This window comes from Dama dama, chromosome 18 (genome assembly GCF_033118175.1).
Source record: "Dama dama isolate Ldn47 chromosome 18, ASM3311817v1, whole genome shotgun sequence".
In the NCBI taxonomy this organism is placed as follows: Eukaryota; Metazoa; Chordata; class Mammalia; order Artiodactyla; family Cervidae; genus Dama; species Dama dama.
Window position 1 is genome coordinate 106300391 of NC_083698.1, and position 26868 is coordinate 106327258.

Here is a 26868-nt window from a genome sequence, read left to right on the forward strand (position 1 = left end):
TTTTGGAGTAAAATATAGGAGTATGTTCTATGCCGGTGGGTAAATAATAGTAGATTTCCTTTCTTTTGAACTTGAAATGGGTAGTGAAGTTTCCTATTCGGTTTCTTTCTTTCTTTTTTAAAATAATTCATTAGTTTACGGCTGTGCTGGGTCTTCATTGACGCATAGGCTTTTTTCCCTGGTTGTGCCGTGCGGGGGCTGCTCTCTAGGTCGGTGTTGTTGGAGAGCTCGGGCTTCAGTAGTAGCTGCTCTGAAGCATGCAGAATCTTCCCAGACTAGGGATCAAACCTGTGTTCCCCGCGTTGGCAGGTGGATTCTTTACCACTAAGCCACCAGGGAAGCTTCCTGTTTGAGCTTCTTGACGCCACTGTGTTTCCATGCTCAGAGAGCAGGCACGGGTCCTGACTTTGGGCAGAGGGTGCGGTGTGATGGGGGGACCCCCATGGCGTACCCGGGAGCAGCCGGTCATGGCTCCGCTAGCCGGCAGGCCACCTAGTTAAGTTTGTTGGTTTTGCTAGGCCCCCGGTCTTCCTGCTTCTCACTTCCAAGTCATTCTTTTTTTTCTGAAGTCATTGTTCACCTCGAATCATAATTTTAGCTTCCCTTGGAGTCAGTTTAAATTTCTATGTTGAAGTCTTTGTCTTTTTCCTCTCTGCCTGCAGACGTTCTCAGACACTTGACAGGGTTTTCCTCCCTTTGGTGCTGTGAGCTGAGTTAGTTTATTCTGATTTCAAAGTTCCTTTTTTCCCTGGCAGTTACATTAAGGATGACATTCCTATTTCCTAGCCTGGGCTGCTTACCTGTCCACAAGTTGGAATAAAAGCATATTCCAAATTTGCAGTTAAGCTCTGTCCCCACAGTCTGCGTGGAGAAGGAAATGGCAACCCACTCCAGTATTCTTGCCTGGAGAATCCCAGGGGCAGAGGAGCCGGGTGGGCTGCTGTCCGTGGGGTCGCACAGAGTTGGACATGACAAGCGACCTAGCATGCACGCATGCATCGGAGAAGGAAATGGCAACCCACTCCAGTATTCTTGCCTGGAGAATCCCAGGGACAGAAGAGCCGGGTGGGCTGCCGTCTGTGGAGTCACACAGAGTCAGACATGACTGAAATGACTTAACAGCAGCAGCCACAGTCTGCGACTCAGTTCGCATCACTGGGGTGGGGTCGCTCTCCTCCCCAGAGCGGCTCCCGGGCCCCTGGCAGAGCCGAGAGCCCCCCAGGGCATGCGGTCCTGTCGCTGCTCAGCACCCGCCAGCTGGGGCGGCGTGTCGCCGCTGCCCTCACTCTTCTAGGTCGCCGGCTTCCCCCTCTGCCGGCTCCTCCATGGTGGCTGTGGCCGCGGGGCCGGTGTTCCAGGCAGCAGCCGCACTCCTGGCCCGCCTGCCGCAGGATTCTCTGTCCTGTAGAGAAACTCGGGCTTGTGGAAAAGCAGATCAGACAGAAGGAATGTCAGATTGTTTTCACAGTGCCTTGATGATGGTCCCAGTCCATCTTGAGGTAACCACGCAGCCAGTGAAGGTATTTGGACATCTGTCATCTTGTACTTTTTATTCCGGAGTCGTAACATTAATCCGGTTTTGCTCACCTAACAAGCATGGCTTTCCTCAAATAAACCTAAATGTATAGAAGTATTTTTTTCCAAATGTATGCAGCTCTTCTCATATATACATATATATATACATACAGATACATTTATCCATATTTTTAGAATAAGGCTCTGGAGGATATAACTGGTTCACAGACCAAAGAAATACAAAAGGTCAGTAAGCCTGTAGGAGAATTGTCAACCTCTTAATTGTTAAAGAAATGAAGAATTTAAGACATTTTAAACCTCTCAGGTTTGACAGCCGTTTTTAGAGAAATGATAGTAGCCAGTGCTGGCCCGAGTTAAGGAAGCTGGAGCTGCCACAGTCAGGTGGTATCAGTTTGCTGTGATCTTTCTGGGGAAGTTTAGAAATACACAAAAAGGTACTTTGGCCCACTGATTTTTAACTTTTAACTGTCCTAAGGAAATGTGCTGCGTCACTAAAGTCCTGTCCAACTCTTAGCGACCCCACGGACTGGAGCGCACCAGGCTCCTTTGTCCACGGCGTTTCCCAGGCAAGAATAGTGGAGTGGGTTGCCATTTCCTCCTCCATTTTTGTTCAAATTGTATGTGTCAGGGATTCAGAATATTTTGTATTTGGAAACAACGGGAAACAGCCTCTTTCTTCAACATTAGGGATTTGATATAAATGGCCATAAACAGCCATTAAAAATTCACTGAAGATTATTATTCATTGACATGTACAATGTCCCTAATAACGGGGAACACAGGATATGAAGTGGTTTGTGTGATGTGAACCCCCAGGACATCATCTGTGCTTCTGAAAAGCTTTACATAGCATGGGAAGTGTCTGTCCATAGTTATTGGGCTTATGGATGGTTTTTTAAAACCTCATCTGTGCTTTCTAGGCTTTCAGTATAGAACATACATTTTAAAATACAGTTGATTAGTTTTTGCAGGTTTCCCTTGTGCAACTAGAAGTCCTAGTTATTTCACTCACTTGCAAAATTCCTTCTGTCTTTCGTTACTGACACGGTACTGTTAAAATAGTTTTGGGGATTGAGAACCCAAATCTATCTTCCAGAGGAAACCCATAGAAATTATATTGGGTTGGCCATAAAGATGTTACAGAAAAACCCGAGTGAACCTTTTAGCCAACTCAGTAATCATATTGCGTAGTTGTCTCTGGAGGCAATTTTGGGGGTTTTATTAGTATAAACATGGTATGTTGAGCTTTCTTCTAAATTTGATTCATGGTGTGTATACTTAGAGCACTTTGAGCTTTGTTAAAACAAATTTTGTGGTTAATCACAGGCTGTTGTGTGCAGTTTTTGCCTTTGAAATAAATGTGAATTTATTTGCTTCGTCTGGCATATTCCCTTTCAGAGCTTGTACCTGCCACAGCCCAGAGAGAACTTGGCTCTTTAATAACTTTGCAGATGACAGTGCAGGGTGGGCCTGCCGCTCCTGCCAGCGGGTGCAGCTGGAACGTTTGTGGACACAGCTTTTAGTGCAGAACCCTTCCAAATGATGTTAATACAGGCAGCTGCTCAAATTTCCACTGTAAGTTCACTTGGATAAGAAGGGGTCGCAGAAAGTGGTTCTGTTCAGAAGGAAGGTGGCTTGAGTTTGGTAGTAACTGAAAGTCACAGATTGATTCCCCAGATGTGCTGACTTCATGCTGTAAGGCTGGTGCCCTGTGGTAACAGACAGGGGGGCCGCTGCCCGGTCATAAAGTGTTACCAGGCACCCTGGGCATCACAGCCAGGGATGGCGTGTGGTCACACAGAGGGCCTGGATGCCTGAGGCGGGGCGGGCACCCAGGCAATGTCTGCCTGAAGCTTCGCCTTCACCTGACCCCTTTCAGGGTGACTTGTCCCTACCAGTCACGTGAAGAGTGTATTTTGGCAAATGATGAAGCAGTTGTGGGATGCAGAAGAGTTGTAGGCCTGTTTCAGAGGCAGGCCCAGGCTCTGCTCTTGATGGCCAAGTGTTGCCAGAGACCCCAGGTGTCTGCCTCAGGTCCCACTCACTGTCCCAGTCTGACGGCGGCACCAAAGGAACCCTTCCAGGGAACCTTTTGAAAACAAGGTCAACGTTTTAAAAGTCCGCGGCGCGGGCTTGTCAGGCTCTCGCTGCCCTAGTGTAAAACAGCCAACCCACTGACTCCCGAAGGCGGCTTCTGTTTGATTGCCCCCGTTTCCTCCTCATGGGTCCCCAGGCCAGCTTCTCAGATGAGGACCAGCTGGGCTTTGGGCTGAAGCTTTCCACAGTCAGGCACAACTACCCATTTTGTGGCCTAAAACTTACTTATAGAAAAAACTGCATAGGCTTGAGAGTAGATCCCTGTGGGCGCTTTCTGCTATGTAATTTTTGATTTTTAGATAATCCTGTTGTCAACCTAGGCATTTAACAGGGCGCACAGTAAAAGGCACACATCCTCCCAGCCGCCTCCGCCCACCCCGGCCCATCAGTCTCTCCAGGGTGGTGTCGGCCATGCCTGTCCGTCTGCACACGCGTATACAGAGACGAGCGTTTGTCTGCAGCCTAGGAGCGCCCTTTAACCCCGTTCCCAGGTTTCAGTGGCCGTGTACCTGGGGTGGCTCCCTGGTCGTCGGGCCTGCAGGGAACTTGCTCTGAGTCCTTCCCTGAGCGTGAGGCCCGGTCTTGATGCAATACTGTTTTCTGCTGGTGTCTCACCAGGCGGAATTGTTCCTGTCACTCTAGAAACGTGCATCTTCATTGGAGACCATAGAAAAACGCATTCTCCTTGATTCCTTTGATAGCATGTGCACGTTAATTAGCCGTGGGGTTGCCTTAGCCATTGGTTCTGTTACATAAATGCCATTAGACATGCTGAAGATAAATACTCTGAAACCAAAATTAATTTTGGCACATAGCAGTCTGGATGCAAAATATGTTTATTTTGGATAATTCATAGTTAGGTCATCTATTTAATTTTAGGATTCTGACTAAGTTATTGTTAATTTTGTGTTCTATTTTATTTTTATGTTCTGTAAATACTATTCTGGCTTGTATTTTTCTTTATTCTGTGGTGTTTCAAGTATTATAGGGCTTCCCAGGTGGCTCAGATGGGAATTGGCCTGCAATGCAGGAGACCTGGGTTCAATCCCTGGCTTGGGAAGATCCCCTGAAGAAGGGAACAGCTACCCACTCCAGTATGCTGGCCTGGAGAATTCAACTGCACGACTTTCACTTTCTTTCAGCTATTATAAGCTATCTCAAATGCCTTAAAGCAGTGGAAGGGGGTGTGTGTGTGTGTGTGTGTGTGTGTGTGTGTGTGTGTGTGTGATGCAATATTTAATAGTCTCATTTCATTCATTTGAAAGTCTTTGATGATGGGCAATACAGACAGCTATTACTGCAGAGGAGATGCTCAGAGGAGGGAGGAAGATATTGACACTACTGAAGTTGGAAGGCTTCAAGAACTAGTGGAAGCTAAGTGAACCTCAAAAAATGAGTATAAATAAGGAGGAAAAAATGAGAAAAGGGAGAAAGCCTTGCAGAGTTTTGCTTGAGGGAGAAAGAGGGATGTGAAGTGGGAAGTGGCACCACGAGAAGGCACGAGGCTGGCCAGGAGTAGATGCTGTCAGACTGGCCGCCGGAGTTAATTTCACCGGCTTTGACACAGGACGACTCCAGATCATGGTGAACCTTGCAGACCAGGTAAATGTGTTTGTTACCGTTATTTTTTGAAAGCATTATAGGTCCACAGAGATGGATATATGACTTGAGAATCTGTGACTTTAGGAGGAAGAATCTGGAAGCCAAGTGGAGTTAATACCGGAAAGAGATCAAAGGCACAGGAAGACCAGCTTGTTCTTGGCAGTCCAAGTGCGATGTTGTGTAAGTTCTGAACTAGGGTAGTGGTGATGGAAACAGGAAACAAAAGGAGCAGATTTCTGGGCTTCTGGCTGAAGGTGAAATTTGTTTTGACTTTCCCATTGGTGGCATCACTAAAATGATCATCATAAAATCATTTTAAATCAGTGAGGACAAAGAATGGCAGAGAGATGAGATGAGAAATTTAACCGTTTGCTTGTTCTTTTTCTTTAACGCAAAGCAGACTGAGTCGCCGCACTGATCACCGGGGTGTAGGAAGCCTCACTTTAGAGGGAGCGTCCCCAAGGAGGGTCTGGGGACAGCACCGCCGGCCCTGTAGGACCAGAGAAGCTCAGAACCTGAAGGCTCCGGTTTGGCAAAAGGTGGAGGGCTGAGACTGGGCAGTGCTGGGAGGGGAGGGATGGATTCAGAGTCTGCAGACCTAAGAGCCTGTCACTTCCCTCTCCTCGTCGAGTGTAGAACCCCTGACAGCTGAGAGCCTGTATCCCAGGCAGAAGACTCGCTGCTTCTGTTTAGGACACACAGAATGGGAACATCACGGAAATTTATAAACAGGAGGCCTAGCACAAGTTGGGATGAATAGGAACTAACAACCGTGGCTGTGATGGAAAGTTAGCATTTAAGTGACTGGTCCGTCATTGTGTATCAGAACACTGCTGGTGATGCAGGGACAGAACAGTTCTCTGGAAAAGTTGAACAACCTGAAAAATAAATGCATTTGTCAACACAGAAGGTGAGCTGTGCAGAGCTATGGCCCACCAGCCTCCCTCAGGCCAGTGGTATTTCCAGTTGGTTTTTTAGTGCCTTATCATTTTGAGTACTAAGCATTAATAGTGTTTGAAAGAACAGAATACACATAGAATAAAAGAGAACAGGAAGGAACTGACAATACAGGGAAAAGAAGAAAATGTTTTTAAAAGTAACATTTTTGAATGTTAGTCGCAAAGTCTGAGATGAGAATCTCCTCATGGCAGTAAGTTAGGAACAGGACACTGAGAAAAGAACTCACATTTGCAATTGCAACTCGGGTTTTAAAAAGAATAGTAATAGAAGGCCCTGAAGGACATTAAAAAGGAAAGATACGAGGGCAAGTAGCTTTGCAAACAGAAGTAAGCCAGGAGGCCCAATATCTGACTACTAGAAATGCTAAAGAAAAGCAGGGAGAGAAGAGTTTTTGAATTTATAATAGTATTAATAGAGAGTATAAAGTAACTTCCCAGAAGTGAAGATGTTAAATCACTAGTGCTGAAGATAATAAAGGATGAAAAGATGGATCCTACAAACAAAACCGTGACGTTTCTGTACACGGAACTGAGAGACCCAGCAGTCTGTGGGCTGAATGGGGGGCGGGACAGAGTTCCTGGATTAGCGCTGCCCAGAAGGTGCAGAGAGCAGTCAGTTCAGGCTGGAGCTGGAAGGATGGGGTAGCTGTTGCAGTTATTGCCAAAATTCCCTGGTGGCTCAGCTGGTAAGGAGTCTGCCTGCAATGCAGGGGACCTGGGTTCGATCCTGGCTTGGGAAGATCCCCTGGAGGAGGGCATGGCAATCCACTCCAGTGTTCTTGCCTGGAGAATCCTCAAGGACGGAGGACCTGGTGGGCTACAGTCCATGGGGTTGTGAAGAGTCAGACATGATTGGGTGACTAAGTACAGTGTTAAGTGAAACCCAGCTTTCAGTTACCAAGAGTAGCTCGTCCTTATGAAGAGGGCTTCCCTGGCGGCTCAATAGTAAAGAATCTGCCTGCCGATATAGGAGACACAGGACACTCAAGTTTGATCCCTGGGTAGAGAAGATCCCCCGGAGGAGGACATGGCAACCCACTTCAATATTCTTGCCTGGAAAATTCCATGGACAGAGGAGCCTGGCAGGCTACAGTCCATGGGGTTGCAAAGAGTCGGACATGACTGAGCACACACATACACGTGAAGAGGCACAGTTAGGGAAAATGAAGGTAATTTAGCAGCTCAAATTGGAGAAGGAAATGGCAACCCACTCCAGTATTCTTGCCTGGTGGGCTACAGTCCATGGCGTCGCAAAGAGTCGGATACAGCTGAGCGACTTCACTTTCACTTAACAGCTCAAATATTGAAATAGTTGGAGCCTAGCAGCCTGTCTTAGGCCATCAGTCTATCACAACATAGTTAAGAGCACTGTTACAGTAAGTCTAATAAATAAAAATAATAAAAGGACCAAAGTGGTACATAGGCATTTGCTCAGTAGTAGGTAAATGACTGGCTTTGTAGCTTTGCTTCTGGTTTTAGGTAGTAAAGCATTTCTAATTGTCTAGCTAATTGGGCTTCCCTGGTTGCTCTGTGGTAAAGAATCCGCCTGCTAATGCAGGAGACTGTGGGTTTGATCCCTCTGTTGGGAAGATCCCTTGGAGGAGGAAATGACAACCCAGTCCAGTGTATTCTTGCCTGAGAAATCCCATGGACTGAGGAGCCTGGTGGGCTACAGTCCTTAGGGTCACAAAAGAGTTGGATACGACTTAGCAACTCAACAACAACAACAACAAATGGCATCAGAAGTTTAGGGTTTTTTATGTTTTGCTTTGAAGGTTTTTACATGTTATTTTCTGTCTTGGAGTTTTCAACCTTTTATCATAAAAAAATTTTACAGTCAAAAGAATTTTACAGAGAAGACCCATTTTACTGGACTTGCTCAATCACATATCTGTCTGCCCTGAATCCATATATCCATCCATCCATTTTATTTTGTGCATTTCAGAGTAAGCTATAGACAGCAATACACTTCTCACTAAATGCTTGAGCATGTACATCATTAGAGTTTGAAATTTGCTTATAGTTTCCAGTAGAGAAGCTTTGACTAGCACATTTGCCTAAGTAACCCAAAAACCTATCCAGATAGAGGACGTCTTCATCCTGTGGAAGGTTCCTTGATGCTTCCCAGTGCATCCTGGCCTCCCCCACGGCGGCCACCATAAATTAGTTTGGCTGTTCCCAGGAGTTCATCCAGAGGGCAGTAGAGAGTATGTTCCCCTTCGTGTAAGGCTGCTTTCATTCAGGGCGTTTTTGAGATTTATCCGTGTTACCTAAGGGGCAGTAGTTTTCTTCCTTTTGCTGAGTAATATTCCATTGTATGAATACCTCAGTTCCTTGATTCATTCTTCTAATGATAGATACCTGGGCTGTTTCCCATTTTTTTTTTTGGCTATAGCAGGGGGAAAACGGTATCTAAGTGGCGATCTTTTGGGGAGCAGAATGCTTTTATATCCTTGGATCAACACAGAGCAGTGGGATTGCTGTGTTGTGTATTAATGGTGTCTTTGACAGTGTTAGAAACTGACCCACTGTTTTTCCAAAGCGGCTGTATCATTTTGGAATCACGTGAGCAATGTTTGTGAGTTCTCGTTGCCCCACAGTATTGCCAGCGCCTGCTTGGAACGTCATTCTCTTTAATTTTAGCCATTCTGGGGGTGTGTGTCATGCTATCTCATGGTTTTTATTTGCATTTCCCCAATGATTAATGAAGTTGAGTCATTTTCATATGCTAGTTTGCCATTTGTATGTTGTCTTTTGTAAGGTATCTGAGTCTTTGGGGGTTTTTTGGGGGGATTACTATGCTTTTTATTATTGAATTGTAGGAGTTTTCTCAGACTTGTCTTGCTGTTTCCTCCCAATCTGAGGCTTGCTATTCCTCTTCTTAATGGTGTTTTTGAGTGAGCAGGTACTTTATTGTGAGGAAACCTGATTTGTTTATTTTCCTTTACACTTACCTCCTGTGACCTATGAGAAACCTTTGTCTGGATCACAAAGATGCTGTTTCCCTCTTGAAGCTTTGTGGTTGGGGCTGTTCAGTTGAGATCTGTGATCCATCTTGCGTTAACTTCTGTGTGTGGTGTGAGGCAGGGCTGGAGGTTGCTCTTCCTGCCACGAGGCTCTGCAGTTATTCCAGAGTCATTTGTTTCCCCCAGAGGGGCAGTTTGGTGCCTTTGTTAAAACTAACTGACAATGTAAATGTGGTTTTGTTACTAAAATTGTTTCGTTGAGATGTGTCCAGTGTAAAGGGATGGTGTATTACTACTTTGATTCCTTTATATTTTGTGAAGTGTGGCTGCATCTGTATTCATGTGGGATTACTGGTTGCTGTTTTCATTTTTTATAATTTCTTACTGTAGCATTATGAAAATTCTTGAAGTCAGATAGTATGTCTTCCAACTTTGTTCTCCTACCCCAGGATTTTTTGACTATTCTAATTCGTGTTTCTCTATAATAAATTTTATTGTCAGTTTGTCAATTTCTACCCTAAAAATTGCTGGATTACAATTGGTATTGTGTTGAATTATTTTAATAGCAGTCTTATTGAGATATAATTCACATGCCATACAATTCATCCATTTAAAATGTTCATTTCAGTTGTTTTCAGTATATTCACAGGTATATTCAATCTTCACATTTTAGAGCATTCTCAACATCTCAGAAAGAAGCCCTGTACCCTTGAGCTGTTACTTCCTTAGTCCCCTACCTCCCTGCTGATCTACTTTCTGTCCATAGATTTGTCATTTCTGAAATTTCATGTAATGTAATCATGTATGACACATGGGCTGAAGCTTATGCCCCAAAATTCACATGAAGCCCGGACCCCAGTTTTGCAGTATTTAGATGGGACCTTTAGGGAAATAATTAAGATTAAATGAGGTCATAAAGTAGGGCCCTGATCTATAGGATTGGTGTCCTCAAGTCTTAAAGACCCCCAAGACAATATTATAAATGTTAGTTTTAAATCATTTTTTGTATTTTAAAGAGTTAAGAAAAATAGTCTTTTGTATTTGCACAGCTATTTATTATTTCTAATGCTCTTCATTCTTTTCTAAAGATCCAGGATTCAACCTAGTATGAATTTGTCTGTACCTAGAATTTAAGTCTATACTACATGAAGGCTCTTGATTTTATTTTATCTGAAATTACCCTTATTTTGCCTTCATTTCTGAAGAATACTAGTTAGCACTGCCTCGTGTTTTCCATGCCTGAATAGTTAATGGTGAGGGTGATGCTAATTTGCCAATGAAAGTAGAGTTGAACTCTGGGTAGAAATTTTAAAAGAGCGTTTAAGAGCTCCCCCACCCCCACCCCCCACCCCCCTCCACCCCAATTAAAATTTTGCCTTTCATTCTGTTCTGTGAGGCCCAGAGTTCCTTGCCTTGTTTGAAGGTCCTCTGAGGAGGTGAGGCTAAAAGGAAATAACGGTGGGGTGAGAGCGTATTCTTTGCACAGAGAATACTTTGTGAAGAAGAAGGAATTCTGTGGTTAGAAGTTCTTAAATACCCTAGCCCTGCTTTCCCAAAAGAATGGTTCTTTGATACCTGAAGAGATACGTAAACTTTATCTATATGTCCAAAGGAACCATGTACTGAAACGCTCATTTCTAAGTTGTTAAGTTCTTTCCACTTACTGTCTTTTTAACACCTTTCTGCCTTGATCTCTGGATGTGCCCTGCCCACTGCTTCCAGGGCCGCGTGTCCGGCACGGCCTGCTTATTGTGCAGGCTTCACCCCCTCCCCCGAGCCCTCACCCCACCTTGTTAGTCTGCAAACTGTTAAGGACCATAGAAAGAATCTGCCCCAAAAGAGAAAACCCTTGTAATATCAAGCAAGCTCAGGTTCAAAACTTAGAAAACGGATGAGAGCAGATTAGGAGGAAAAGCCGGTGCGGGGCTGTGGACAGCTCTCCACGATGCTGTCACTCTCGGTGTCCAGAGGAGGGCGCTGTGTGGGAAACACGCGTCGCCTTCAGGGCGCACAGGCCCAGAGGAGTGAGGCTGTGTACAGCCTTTGAGAATGAGTCAACCAGTTTATTTAACTTTTCTTTATTCGCTTATAAGAATGTTGTGATACATCTTTTTACGTCTAAACCACTGATCTTTCAGGAAGTGAATATAAAAATTCCACCTAAGAATGCATTATGTCAGATTATAATTGGCAGTATTTTCCTAATGGCAGTATTTACTTAATGATGCATATCGTGAGTGGAGTCTTGGATTTGACTCCAAATATGATTTTGGTACATATATTGCCGTTTTTATAACCATTCTATATCCCGTGACAGTGTTAAAAGCTGCACAGTATATCAACAGGTAGATCCAACAATATATGTAACTAATTCTTTGTGTTTGACAAATAGGTTGCTACAAGTTTTTTTTTACCATCTTCAGCAATGCTGTCATAGTTTGCTAACTAAAGTAATTGTATACTTCCATGATAATTTCTGTTCAGTAAATGCTTGTGAGGATAATTACTGTATCAAAAACAATGCACTTGAAGATTTTTGAATATTTGCACATTTTAGTCCAGAAAAATATGTGGCAGTATGAGCTCTGACCCCAGTGAATAGATGCTCCCGGTTCCTGCACTTGTTTGTCTGTTTTTAAGACTTGTTACTCTAATAGCTAGAGATTGATACATTGCCAAGAAAGAGAGATCAGGCTGATCTAGGTAACCTAAAAAGTTCCCTGGAACCAAACACCTAGAACTGGGTGCTAGGTAAAATGTGAAAGGGAGTTAGAAGTTTAAGTGAGAGTCTTGGTCCACGGGTCCACGTGAACAAGTCAACATGTAGAACAAACAGCAGAACTAGAGCCTCAAGAACTAACAGAAGGGCCTTTAGAGAGCACTTTTAAAAGTGTATTGAAAACAATTAGTGATAAAAGAGTCCAGAATGTAAAGGGACAAAGCACCATGGAAATAAGACAGAATTCTAAAGAAGTGGGGAACTTCTGCAAATGTAAAATAAAGTTATTTAGATAGATATTTCACTTTTGAAAGAGAATCACTTAACCTGATATGATAGGTAGATCAAAAAAAATTAGAAAAGTTTGAACAAAGATAAAGTGATGGATGTAATGGACATAAATTGAGATATGGAACTGAAATAAAAATGGTCAATATACATGGTGAAACCTCCAGGAGAAAATTGAACGTGGCTTAGAAATGCTTGAAGAGGAAATAATCCAAAAATTTACCAGAATTGGTGAAAGCAAAATACTATGCGTGTCGGATTTTAAGTTACTGTCATATGGATATGATGTATAACTCCAACATAATAAAAGAACTTCCATGGAATAAAGAAACTAGTGATCCAGTGTAAGGGGGAAGGGGAGAAAACGAGAAGCATAGAGAAAAATAATGAAAATAGAAAATGCAAGATAAGATGGTAGAAATTAATCCATACATCAGTATAAAAACAGTGAAAGCTTAAAACCAAACTGAAACAGTTTCCTTTTTTTTAAGTTTCTTTTTTAAAGGTAAATTTTACTGTGGTGATTTGCAGCAGATAAACCAAAACATAGATACATAAAAGTTGAAAATAAAAAAGTGGAATACAGGTACTTGAGAGAAATTCTAAGCAAAATATAGGAAAACCCATATTAACATCAGATATGATAGATTTTTAAGACCCTGTTGTTAAGAATAAATGCGGTTACTTCCTTTTTTTTTTTTTTTTTTTTTTTTGGTTACTTCCTAATGATAAAAAAGAACAAGTCACCAGGAATATAATTCCAATTTTGTATGCTTATTAACAGGGCCTCAAAATATATGACAGATATTTTAGAGAATTATGAGACTTAATTGGCACGTCCATAACTGAATGGAGGGATTTCAATAAAATTTTCTCAGTAATTAATAAACAGACAAGTCATTGACAATATAGACGATTTGAAAAACAAACCTACCAGCTTGCTGTAACAAGCCGTTGTGTCCAACTTAGAGAGTGGACATTTTCTCAAGCATTTGTAAGGAAAATCATCATGTATTCACCTATAAGTCTCATATTTTAAAGAAACCACCCAAAAGGTAATATTCTCTGATTAATTTTAGCATGAAATTAAGTTTTTTTTTTTAAGGTTAAAAAAATACTGTTGAAATCTAAATTCTAAACTCTGTCAAGATAACTAGTAATGGAAAAAAATAAATAATAAAACTGATTAAGGAAAATATCAGACTTAGGTGATGCAGCCAGAGGGGTGAAGAGCAGAAAATCTACTGCTTATATTAAAAAGAATGAAGAGGAAAAATGACGAAGCTACTCAGCCAAACAAGGATTTATAGAAAGCAAATGTAAAGGAAGAAGTAAATTTAAAGGAATAGAAATATAAATACAGTGATGAAAATTAATACATTTTAAACTGGCTCCTTAAAAAGAGTGGACAAGCCTCTGGCAGAATTAAGAATATTTTAAAAGGGGGACCATTAAATAGGCATTTTTTTAAAAGAAGACTGAACTGGGCAGTATACTTAACCTCTTGTGAAATGTTACAGGGAAATGTACACTCACTTTTCTTCCTCACGTTGTACAGTTTTACTCAAGGTGGATTAGGAACCAGTGTGAAAATCAGATTTAAAAGAAAATACAGTAAAATATGGAAAAAATTGGAAACTGCCAAAAGATCATCAGGAGTCTAGCAACAGCAGAAGGGATTAAATTACTTTTTACTATAGAGTATATATTACACATGGACTGGTCGTGTGTGTGCTCAGTCGTGTCCCGCTCTTTGCATCCCCATGGACTGTAGCCCGCCAATCTCCTCTGTCCGTGGGATTCTCCAGGCAAGAATACTAGAATGGGTTGCCATTTCTTCCTCCAGGGTGTCTTCCCGACCCCAGGGATCAAATCTGACTCTCTTGCATGTCCTCCATTGGTAGGTGGATTCTTTACTACTGCGCCACTAGCTGAAACTATGTTGTCAGAAAGAATTGGCAGAAGCAAATGTATGATTCGTTATAATTTTTTGTAATGTAAAATTTGAAAGCATGTAAAATAATTGCATGTATCGTTACATGTTTAGTTAAATGAAACTCGCTCAGTCCTGTCCAGCTCTTTGCGACCCTATGGACTGTACCCGCCAGGCCCCTCTGTCGTGGGATTCCCCAGGCAAGAAGACTGGAGTGGATTGCCATTCCCACCTCCAGGGAATCTTCCCGATCCAGGGCTCGAACCCAGGTCCCCTCATTGCAGGCCATTTCTTTACCATCCGAGGCGCCAGGGAAAAACCCTATTGTTACATGGTGAAGTGTGAACCGTTCATAGCGATGCTAAACACTCATAGACATTTGCCCTTAGGGAGGGGGAGGAGGCGTGGGACTGGGGAGGAGCGCGTCAGTTACACTGTTCCATTCAACCAAAACGTCGAAGGGGATTCGGATGGAATGAGTGACACAAGCGTGGGCACACAGGAAGGTTTGTGCACACTGGGTCGTGAGTTGGAGACAGCTGGTTGTACGTTATAACCTGTGATTCTCTATTTAAAATATTTAATTAAGTGACTTAGTGTTTTATGACAACAGTTCCCCTGGAGGAGGGCGTGAAGCCCACTCCAGTGTCCTTGCCTGGAGAATCCCACGGACAGAGGAGCCTGGCAGGTTTTGGTCCATGAGGTTGCAAAGAGTCGGACACGACTTAGCGACTAACACTTTCACTTCACTTTCTTTGATTATCACAGAGATTGAGGCATTTCTTAGGTTTTTGGCCTCTAAACTACTAACACATGTTTCTTTTCTAGCCTTTGGATTTTCAATTGGAACCCTTATGTTTCTTTAGAGATGAATTTTTTTCACCTTGCTTTAATTTACCTTAGTTTATTAAAAATAGTAAGTTTAAATGAAAAAAAAATAAAAATAGTTTAAGATAGTTCACCAGAAGTGTTTATGACTTTGCTTAGAAAGGCCTTCTCCATCAAGAAAATATTTGTGTGTATTTGTTTTATTTTATAGCTTCTGTTTGTATATTTTAATTCTTAATCTATTTGTAATATATTTTGGGATGTGAAATTTTTAAATCACCCTTTGCTATAATGCCATTTACTCAATAATCTTTATCCACTGACTTGAAATAATCTTTATATAGAAAATTCTTAAACACACCAGAATATTTGGTTTCATGGTTTTTCTGTCTGAATAAGTATCGGTATCTTAATTTTATCCAAGGTAGTCCCATGCACAGAGGAGCCTGGCAGGCTACAGTGCCTGGGGTCGCAAAGAGTCGGACACGACTTAGCGACTAACACGCACAAAGTGCATGCAGATGAACTGAAATAGTAGTAAAGGTTATGACGAAACAGCTCTCTCCATAGTGCATGGGACTGCTCCTCTGTGATTGGTCAGCCTTCGGCATCCCTGAATTTCAGCTGTGATAGAGGACTCCATCTCTTGAGCTACTGTGTTTTCTGCTTTTTATTAAATATTTTTCATTTTCAGAGTGTCATTCATTTCATTTCAGTCTCACAGTCGTATCTGATTCTTTTCGACCCCGTGGAAGCATGCCAGGCTTCCCTGTCCATCACCAACTGCCAGAGCTTATTCAAACTTGTGTCTGAGTTGGTGAATGCCATCCAGTCATCTCATCCTTTGTCATCCCCTTATCCTCCCACCTTCAGTCTTTCCCAACATCAGGGTCTTTTCCAGTGAATCAGTTCTTCACATCAGGCTGCCAAAGTATTAGTATTAGCTTCAGCATCAGTCCTTCCAATGAACACCCAGGACTGATCTCCTTTAGGATGGACTAGTTGGATCTCCTTGCAGTCCAAGGGACTCTCAAGAATCTTCTCCAATACCGCAGTTCAAAAGCATCAATTCTTTGGCACTCAGCTTTCTCTATAGTCCAACTCTCACATCCATACGTGACTACTGGGGAAACCATAACTGACTAGACGGACCTTTGTTGGCAAAGTAGTGTCTCTGTTTTTTAAATGTTGTCTAGGTTGGTCATAGCTTTTCTTCCAAAGAGCAAGTGTCTTTTAATTTCATGGCTGCAGTCACCATCTGCAGTGATTATGGAGCCCCCCAAAATGAAGTCTGTCACTGTTTCCATTGTTTCCCCATCTATTTGCCATGTAGTTTGGTTAAATCCACTTATAAATCATTTTAAAGGTTTTGGATATTTTTATATTTGTAACGTATGCTTCTGGAAATATTCATAGCTTAAGCATCATAATAGACTATGGTCATAGCCTTTTGTTTTTCCTGAAGTGGATAATTGCTTTTTTTTTTTTTTTTTTTACTTGCAACTTTCTCTCTGTATCATTTGCCACTTTCCTTACCTTCTGATCCACTCTGGGGACAGTTTCCCACAAGGTAATGGCATTAGATGATCTGGAAGGTCCAGAATTCTCTTGGTGACTTCCTCCAGAAACTGCCATCCTCATAGCTGGCTGACTCTTTGCTTTATTGGTGTATAAATGGGATCTTTACTTTGGTGCTAACAGGTTTCTGTTGATACATGGGAACATTGACACTGCAGTATCTTGTAAGCAACTATATTTGTGTTAATGACTGTTGACATTGATGATGCACGTTGATTTCCTTGACTTTTCTCCAAGTCACGTTTATAACTACTGCACGAGTGTTCACCAGTCAAACCAAGCTCGAGGGGCTGGTGTCCCTCCTTCTAAATCGAAAAAGGGGCAGACGCCGGGGGGAGCTCAGTTTGTGGGCTTGGAGTTGTACAAACGGCTTAAAGAATTCCTGAAGAATTACTTGACAAATCTTCTTAAGGTAAGATGTTTTACATTTATACTGAACATTTATAGTAGAATGTAGAAAGATAAAAAGTAGTGAAATAATGATTGTGAGTTAATTTTTCATTGTTCTTGGCACCGACAGGTCTGTGCCTGAAGAGGTGCTGCTCTTAGGTCGTTTGCCCATTATGAAGATGAAACCTTCCTAAGCCATATTCTGTTAACTTGTTAGATCAGAAGTTTCTGATACCTTTCCCTAATATAGTGCTTTCCTTAAATTACTGACCATTTGGTGTTTGGTGGTTAGAAAGCGATGAACCTATTAATTTAAAGCACATAATTATGAATTCAAGTTACCTATGTGTATTTTGAACCCACTGTAATATTCTGTATTAAGTGTATGAATGACTAGGGTTATTCAGCCTCTGGTAATCACATTTTTCCAACGTCTTCTGCATACGTGTGAATAGAGATTTTTGATTTATACAAATAATGTCCAAAAAACTCCAGCATGCTCCAGATTTGTTTTTCTTAATATATTTTGCAAGGTAACTGGAAACTTGAACATCATTTAACAGAGCAGAGTTGAGTGAGCACAATCCGGACCAAGGCAGTATCTTTTTCACATTCCCAAGCAGTCTTGATGAAGCTACTGTGTCCTCCTGGCTCTGATTTGCAACACTTTGTAAAAGAGAACACTGGGATTCATTATTCTTTAGTATCGAAGTGACAGTGTGTTGTGTTGTGAAAGGTGTTGATAAGCCTGCCGTCAGCGATTTTTTTTTTTTTTTTTTTTGCGTTTTTATAAAAGGTCATCTGCTATCATCCAGAAGAGATTAGCTTTATGTGTTGGGTTCATCCCTTGTTATTTAAATCTAAATGAACACAAGTTTGGTTGTATCAAGATATGGCCAGGTTTCCATGTGGCTTGTTGGATCATTTGTGCACCCGTGTGTTTCTGGAGCTTTGTTCTGTAGCTTTTTATTCTGCCAGCTGGAGGGCCCAAGGCCCCAAGTTCATGGAGGGGCTGCCTACCACCACCACCACCACCACCCACCAAGCTCCTCAGATTTCTCTCCTCCTGCAGCACATTTTAATGATATAACGCCCCATTTTTAAAGGGTAAGGTGTCATTTGTAGATGTCATTAATACCTAAGAAAAAATTTCAAGTTAGTTTCCTTTGAATAAAGATTTGTGTTTTAAGTTGTAGAAATTTCAGTAAAAGTAATTTTTATAATTTTTAAGTAAATTTAATGAAGAAAGGAGATACATTAGAAAATGGAATAGTACTGGTCCCATGATTAAATTGTTAATCGGATATCTTTTTAACAGAGAAATTATCAAAAAATAAGGGATTTCCTTAACCTATCCCTATTGATGAATATAAAGGAATTACCCTCATATTCTACAAGTTCAGTCTTTTACAAATGTATATGCATATTTAATACTGTGAAAAACTTTCCAGTTTGAGATGAAAGAATTTTTGTTAAAATTCTCTGTAGTCTAATCCTCACGAGCTACATTCTTGTGAGAATTTGTAGTAAGTGAGTATGTTTTGTGTACAGAATAATTTAAAGAACCTGTCTATCTAAAACCACGTGCATCAATATATCTTAGTGCAATAGATCTGTTCTAGTGAACTCTTATCTTGATAAATTAATCATGTGACGAATTAGTCATCTTAAAGCTTGGTTGCCTTGTTTCCAGGACGGAGAAGATTTGATGGATGAGAGTGTGCTGAAGTTCTACACTCAGCAGTGGGAAGACTACCGGTTTTCAAGCAAAGTGCTCAACGGGATCTGTGCCTACCTCAACAGACATTGGGTTCGCCGCGAATGTGACGAAGGACGGAAGGGAATCTATGAAATCTATTCTGTAAGATTTGACCACACACCTTTCAGGCGTGTGTTTTTCTTGGAGATGTTTCCTTTCCAGCAAGGGATCTAAGCAGATAGTGAGCAGCTTTCAGACTAGCGAGCTAATTTTCTTTGTTTTAATTTATCAAAAAACAGCCCTTGGATGTTTTGTGGCAAGACAGAAGAAGGATGAGGAATTGGAAGTTCTGAAATACAGCCTGCACGCTTCTGCAGTTACAGGTTTAAAAAGCCGACCGTGGGGCTGAGCCTGGAGCTGGCCCCGTCTTAGCACAACAAGCCCTGCAGGCACAGCGGGTCCGCTCCCCGGGACTCACGCCTCCAGAGTCAGCCCTTGTGGCCTTTTGGGGTCAGGGAAGCTGCTTCCAGGAGCGAACTGTGATGTGAAATTCCATTCTGCCCACTCACTTTAGGAAGTAATGACAGAGAGTTCAAAATTGATGGGTTTTTAAAAGACTGCAGGGAAATGAATTCTGAAGAGGCAAAGTCTGGATTGTTAAAACATCTTCATAGTAGGTTTCTTCAGTCAAGGAAGCTTTTTCCAAGGCCCGTTGGTTTTCAAAGCGTGGTCCCCAAACCCTCAGCATCATTGTGACCTGGGAACTTGTTAGAAAGGCAAATATTTGGGCCTTAAGCAAGACTTGCTTAACTAGATGCTCTGGAGGTGGGACTGGCCAGTGTGTTGTTAGCAGGCTCTCCAGGTGGTTCTAATGCTCGTTCTAGTCTGAGAACCAATTAAGGGAGGACTTAAACCACCAGAACAGCCTCTCTGTTCATAATGGGCTCGGGTACACAGACAGTACCTTTTTTGAATGGTGTTAAAATGTCAGTTCTATTGCATAGTGAGATTATCTCCATACCCACGAATGCTACTGTAATAGCAGTGCTTTGTAGCTTTACAAGTTTGATTAAAAGAAAAATGTAATGTACCATAGATGCATAACAAATTTTTATCATTTGTATAGCTCAGTTTCTATACCGAACTGTTAACTGCTGTTTAACAGTATTTTGTTACATAGCTTTAACAAAGCTTTCTAAGGTGTAGTGTTGATTTGAGCCTCACGTAGTTTACCTTTTCTATTAAAAATAACTTCTTGAGACTGAAAAATTGTCTGTGGGAATCAGCATGATTTTGATTTCCCCCTGACTGAAAGCACCATATGTATGCCCTATAGTGATGTCACAGGCTCCTACAAATCATTACGGTCTTTAAACTTTTTGAACAGTTTTCAAAATTTGACTGCTTTTTTTTTTAACTTTGAAAATTCGTAGTTTCTGCATCCTTAAATGCTGTAGTCAGTTTGGAAGTACACTCTGCACCACAGTTCTTAGCAAAGGCCAGTGGACACCCGTCTGGAAACAGTATTTCCTCTGCATGCTCTCCCACGAGGCTGTTGAATTCACAGTTCAAATACCAGTGGACACATGCAACGGTTCTTACACAGTGATCTCTTGTTGCATTTTCCAGAATCTCCAGGAGATGGGGATGCTTTGTCATGAATTATAAAGTTTTCCCTTTTTCCTAATAATTTTTGTTTCTCTTCAGTTACAGAAGGTTGTCGGTTTCCTTTCAAGTCAACCAGAGGACATAAATTAATTTCATTATCCACATATTGAAGTGATGCAGCAAGACTTTCCCCCTGATTCTGTCCCTCTGAACTTCCTCTGGCTTACCTTTGGTCCTGCTCTCTTAATCTGCCTTTCTTCCTTCAAAGCGACCAGTTATCCAGAGTTAAATCACATCTGTCTTATGCTGTCTCAAGTTAGAAAAATGTTTGGAAAAAGTTGTTTTTGAAGGTGTAGTGTCTTCACTAGAAGTTGATGGCCGCACACGGCGTGTTCCCTGCCTCCCTCCTGCACCGAGGAGGCCTGGGGAGTTGGAACAGAGGGTGTGCACCTGGAGAGTTACTTCCCGAACCTTGCCCCCCAGGGGGCATTTCTCCTGAAAAACTAAGACTCTTCCCTTCCCATCAACTTCTTTGACAGAATAGTTCCTAATTCTGAAGTCACCTTTTTATTCTAATAGAAGACTTGGGTATACAGTGTTCATATCTTATTAAAGATATTTTCTCTTAAATACTGCTTTCATGCTGCCCTTTTTTGGTAAAAATTTTTCATTTTGTAAATGAAATTTACATAGAATCTTTTCAGAACTGCATGTATAAACCTAGTTTTATCTGTGGTTAAATTTGGGAAAAAATAAGACTGATAGCATTTATATAAGTGTCTCAGCAGTTATTGAGTATTGAATTCCCTTAAGTTTGAATTTAACTGAATAATACCTCAACAGTTTAAAAGCCATGTATGAATTAATATTTCCCTCTTGGAGGGGGGGAGCATTTTATAGTAATCGTCTGACATACCCTCTATGAGAAGTTCCAAAAACTTTTTAAAAAAATGCCTCATATGCACACACATAAGTAAAATGGGAAATTTGAGTACTTTATGTATAATAAAGGTTTCCCAGGTGGCACAGTGGTAAAGAATCTGCCTGCCAATGCAGGAGAGACAAAAGACTCTGGTTTGACCCCTGGGTCGGGAAGATCCTTTGGAGTAGGAAGTGGCAACCCATTTCAGTATTCTTGCCTGGAAGATTCTTAGACAGAGGAGCCTGGCAGGCTACAGTCCATGGGGTCACAAAGAGTTGAACACAATTGAGCACACAAGAAAAAAGAGAAGTTTTTAACTCAAGACAATGGCTCTCTGATTTCATCATGATTTTTTACCAAGTTTATAATTAAAAATATTGATACATATAATCTGGGATTCAGGCTGTCTCCTAGAGCTTTGAAAAAACATCATAAAAGTATAGCCATTTAATACTGTTGCTTTTTCTTTTCATTCAGCTTGCGTTGGTGACTTGGAGAGACTGTCTTTTCAGGCCACTGAATAAACAGGTACCTACTTGTGTGTGTTGTGTTTTCCTTTTAAAACCCCTTCCAGGTGTCATACCTTAGCCATTGTCTTCCTCGCTCCTTTAGAATGTCCTCAGAGTACCTCTCATCTTGCCTTTGATGGATTTAAATGTTTAAGAGCTATGTAGTAAAATAATACTGATGCATACCATAGTCTGTAATCTACATGTCTCTTTCCTACATCTGTTCTGAAGGTAACAAATGCTGTTTTAAAACTTATTGAAAAAGAAAGAAATGGTGAAACCATCAATACAAGACTGATAAGTGGAGTTGTACAGTCTTATGGTAAGCAGTTTTCCCTTTAATTTAGTGAAAGTTTTGGTATCAGTGGCAGTGATAACAGTGATGCAACAGATTTGCTTTCAAATAGTATTATCAAGAATGTTGTTAGCATTTATCAACGTCTCATAATTCTCTTTATGTCAGTGTGATTATGTTTGATTTTACCCATTACAAAGATTGTTTATCTTCATGCCTTAAGGAAATTTTGACGGACTAGACATTTGACATTTGAATTATTTTCTTTTCTGGTTTCACACTGAATTACTGGATCTATATACCTGTATAGACTGATGACTAAGCACTTATATATGCTTAGAGTGTCATTAATGGAGCTGAATGATAACCAGAAATCTGTATCATCTTGAACAACTGCCATTGAGAAGCCAATAAAGTAATAAGTGTTTTAAAACTTAAGTAATAGTATATTTCTTTGAAAGTTTACAATTAATCATTCTTATTATTTTTAAGCTTTAGAAATATTAAGATGTTCTCTTAATGAACTTCCTGAGAACTTTGAAGCATGCCTGGCTGTCGGTCAGAATCATTTGCCTTTGTGTGTCTTAGTTTTTTTTTCTTTTATGCAAAATGTACTTAACTACCAGAAAATAAGTTTGCCTTTTGCCCTGCTATTTTATTCTTACCTTTTCAACATAACTTAAACTGAAAGCTACACCTCAAGTAAAATATATATTCCTTAAAATATAACCAAAATGAGGCAGTTGAAACATAGTTCGTATTTATTTCCAGTGGAGCTGGGACTGAATGAAGATGACGCCTTTGCAAAGGGCCCTACGCTAACAGTGTACAAAGAATCCTTTGAATCTCAGTTTCTGGCTGACACAGAAAGATTTTATACCAGAGAGAGTACCGAATTCTTGCAACAGAACCCGGTTACTGAATATATGAAAAAGGTAAGCTTAAACATACTTAAACTAGGCTTAAGTTAAAAGTTACCGCTGCTCAAATAAATTACTCTTTTTATTCTTTTACGTGCAGCTTCCTTCAAAATCATTTCTTGGGCACTGTTAGCCAGTAGTGTTTGTAGCAGGTGCAGATGGTTTCTCCAAGTTCACTAAGGAGCTTGTATAAATTAATTTAATAATCGTGGCTCATGTTCTCCTTACTGTGTGGAGGATGTAACTGTTAAAGTTTGAATGACATACGTGTCTTAAACACTCTCTCCTAGAATGTATATGCTCCTAGAATGGCAGCCATGGTCTTATATCAATGAAAAAATAGTATTTAAGGAACAAATTTTTATCTGCAAACTTTAAGCTTTCTACTTTTTTGCTTCTGGGATATCTCCTAAAAATCTATTTAACACAACCTTCCAGTGTGTATTAGAGAAGTCCTTCCGAAAGAACAGGATCGAAATCTTAGATGAGAAGATTGGGGATTGGTCTCTGCATCATAAATCTTCTACATTAAGTGATGTCACAGTGCGGTTCTACGAGAATTATTCTAACTTCCCTTCTCGGAAATGGCGGTGTCCCAGACTTAAGCTAAGAGGAGTGACCTCAGTCGGGTCAGCAGACTCTCTGTGAAGGGCCAGATGCTAAATACTTTAGACTTTGTGCGCATGTGTTCTCATTTGCAACTGTTCAGCTCTGCATTGTGGCGCAAAAGCAGCCGCAGCGACATCTAAACCTCGCTCCAATACAAGTTTCCTTCCAGCAGAATTTTGCCCCCAGGCAGTAGTTTGCCAACCCCTGACCTAGACAGGCAAGGAGACTTCCGGGGGTCTGGGGCTGTGTGTCTGACACCCACTTTTCCCTTTATTCTCTGTTCACTTGGAGAGCAGAGTCACTTTCTCCATGTGCTGACACCAAAAGTCAAGGAGAGCCACAGCTCCCCTGTCTAACCACATAGAGAAAGTCCTCCTCAATTTGTCCATGACATTCCTAGTACATTTTCCCACAAGAGATAGTAATTATAAGTGGGCCTTACAAGTCTGAAGTTGAAAGTCCTTGACAGACAAATATCTGATCCTTCAAAACCTAACAGAAGTGGAACCCTGCAGAACTATTATACTTGGGAAAGTGATAGTTCTTTGTGTATTTATAAGTTAAATTAGCTTTCGTGTGCCGGTCTGGAAGCCAACCAGCTTATTGAGAGTTGGGACAGCTGCCTGAGCAGTTAGTTTTAAATCTAAGCACTGATTTTTACAGTGTAGTTTTCATAAACACATCTTTTATTGAACTGTACTATGTATGGTGAGTCTTTTAAAACCGTATATGTTTTTTAAAAGTGTGGCCTTTTCTCAGGGTACAGATCCACAAGTGTGGTTCAGGCCTTTTCATGTCATGGACTTCTTAGTGAGTTGCAGTTACCTGCTGGCCACACCGAGGAAGGTGGTAGTGCTTTGGTGCGTGGAAATCTGCTCTGTAGACCTACGGTTTCAACCCAGTCTGAGCCCTGCCTTCAAGGGAGAGTGCTACCTGCATCCTGGCTATCTTAGATGGGCTTTCTTGGGTTAAAGGTTTGGCCCAAATCTGGTTGGGTCTTAGCAAACATGACAGCCATTCCATTTGAAAAATCTGTCATGTAGAGATTCTCTGGGCTTAAAATTGGAATTTAACCATCTGAACAGTGCTGCTATTACCACTAGATGTAGACTTGCATCTCAAACTGGGATATATGTCTAATCGAAAATCCCCACTCCACCATTTACCAGGGGTGACTTTAACCACCATTTACTAGGGGGTTAAAATCATGTTGAAGGCTGTTCCTCAGTTTCCTCCTCATTTGGAAAACGGTGGTACTTTATCATCATCATCATTATGTATTTTTGATGTTTGGCCATGAGTATGCACTGATAATATACAGGATAAAATATGGAACATTTTATTCAACAATTTGAGAAATTATGTTTATATTCAAACACTTATTAGGAAGTAAAATACAAAACTCATGAATAGCATTGAGATAAAACATCAACTTTCAAGAACTACTCTCCTTTTAGCAGCCAGTTTGGGCTAGATGTACAGATTCTCTGGGGTCTGTGTTCCTTTTTCTTGAGTTGTCCTTGAGAGGAAACAGTTGAGAATCTCTGACTTCCCTTCTCCTGATGGCGTCGACCAGGGAACAAGCCTCAGCCGCATGAGTTTCAGTGTATCTTACTGTCTCATGTGATGGAGTCACAGAGAGAATATTTGACCTTTCTCGGTTTCTAATGTCATTTTTTTTTTAAGATTTAAAAACAAAATATATGTTATGAATTTGCTTACTGCTTTTTGATCCATTTTTTCATTTTGTTTTTCCTGTATATTGATCCTAATAGAATTAATAGAGACAGTCTTTGTTTGCTTAATTTTATTTAGTCCTTTTGAATTTGTACTCTGATGTGATTATCTGCCAAGTACAATGGTGATCATGAACTTATTTACTGTCAAATCAACAAAGAATGTAAATCACTGTCCCTCCTAAAACCTAATGACTTCATATCCAGAATTTTGGGCTTTTTGGTTTCCCCAGTCATGACACTTTACTGTAGTCTGTGAATGTGGAGAATAGCATTATGTCTGAACAAAACCAATGTACATACCTTAATTTGAAAATACTATATTGCTAAATGATGCCAAAACAATTATAATAGCAACATCAAAGATCACTGACCAAAGGACAGCTTAACAAATAATAATAATGAAAAAAGTTTAAATATTTTGAGAATAACTAAAATGTGGCCCAGATACACAGAGTGAGCAGATGCTCTTGGGAAAATGGTGCTGACAGCCTTGCACAGCTCAGAGTTACCACAGACCTCCAGTTGTTGTGTAAAAAAACAAAACCAGCACCAAAGCAAAAGAAGGAGGTCGGCCTGGGGACAGTAGTCCCTGCTTGTTCACAGTTTCAGTCACCCACAATCAGCCTCTCTCTGACAATATTGAACGAGAAGTTCCAGAAATAAGCAGTCCATAAGTTTTAAATTGCAGAGTATCGATAAGGGTATTGCCCCCTAAAAGTGTGAAGCTGCACATATCTGTGGGAAGAAAATTGATGTAAAGACGTTTGGATGGTTAATCATGATAACCTCGTTGAAGTCATTTGAAGAGGACTTGGAAACAAACATATAGGTTACAGAGGAAGGTACACACCAGGGACCAGTAAATTGTGGTTAGCATTCCCTCCCCACCCCACCCCAAATCAAAGGACCCCTTCCCTTCTCTTGTTTTCCTCCTCATATCAGGTAGGGCAGGATTGTGAGTTGAATTTGTCACTATTCTTGTTCTAAAAAGACGCAAGTCCAAACCGTTGACCTGAGTTCACTCCCGCAGGCGGAGGCCCGCCTGCTGGAGGAGCAGCGGAGGGTCCAGGTGTACCTTCACGAGAGCACGCAGGACGAGCTCGCCAGGAAGTGTGAGCAGGTGCTCATCGAGAAGCACCTGGAGATCTTCCACACGGAGTTCCAGAACCTGCTGGACGCCGACAAAAATGAAGGTGAGCCGCTGAGATTCGGAGCGCATGGGTGTTTATTGAGATCTGTGATTGCGAAATTGTGTGAAGGTCTAGACTCAAGAGTTAGCGTTACCACACCAGCCATTCTTTAAGAAAGTTGTGTGTGTGTGTGTACCTTGTGGTGTGTTGATCTCAGATTTCTATAGTGTGTTTTGGGTGTGACTTTGGAGGAAGAGCATCTTTTCAATTTGATTTGAAATCTGACTTATTCCATACACTTTAGCATTCAGTGATGCTGCCACTGTTTTGTACATGTGAGTATGTGACTTTTATGCTGAAAATTCTTAGAGATGAGAAGGCTGCTGTTTTGCAGAAGTATTTTCCACACCCCTCCCTTGTTTTCCTGGGACGTGTGAGGAGCTCAGTAGAAGATTCGTGTTCAGACGCAGGACTTTTCTTCTTTGGTGCTCATAAATCAGCCATGTGCCATGCATATATTAAGTGATGAATGTGGGGGCCC

At 41.2% G+C, this 26868-nt stretch overlaps 1 protein-coding gene across 3 annotated transcripts in view; it reads left to right on the plus strand.

Annotated features, from left to right (window-relative positions):
- CUL1 (cullin 1) overlaps nucleotides 1-26868 on the plus strand; it is an 89301-nt gene that overhangs the window by 39267 nt on the left and 23166 nt on the right. For all 3 annotated transcript variants that reach the window (XM_061165998.1, XM_061165997.1, XM_061165996.1), the window contains exons 3-8: nucleotides 16744-16918; nucleotides 18590-18757; nucleotides 21603-21653; nucleotides 21866-21956; nucleotides 22701-22864; nucleotides 26228-26390. In XM_061165998.1, coding sequence (XP_061021981.1) covers nucleotides 16744-16918; nucleotides 18590-18757; nucleotides 21603-21653; nucleotides 21866-21956; nucleotides 22701-22864; nucleotides 26228-26390 — 812 coding nt within the window. The remainder of the gene's footprint in view (nucleotides 1-16743; nucleotides 16919-18589; nucleotides 18758-21602; nucleotides 21654-21865; nucleotides 21957-22700; nucleotides 22865-26227; nucleotides 26391-26868) is intronic.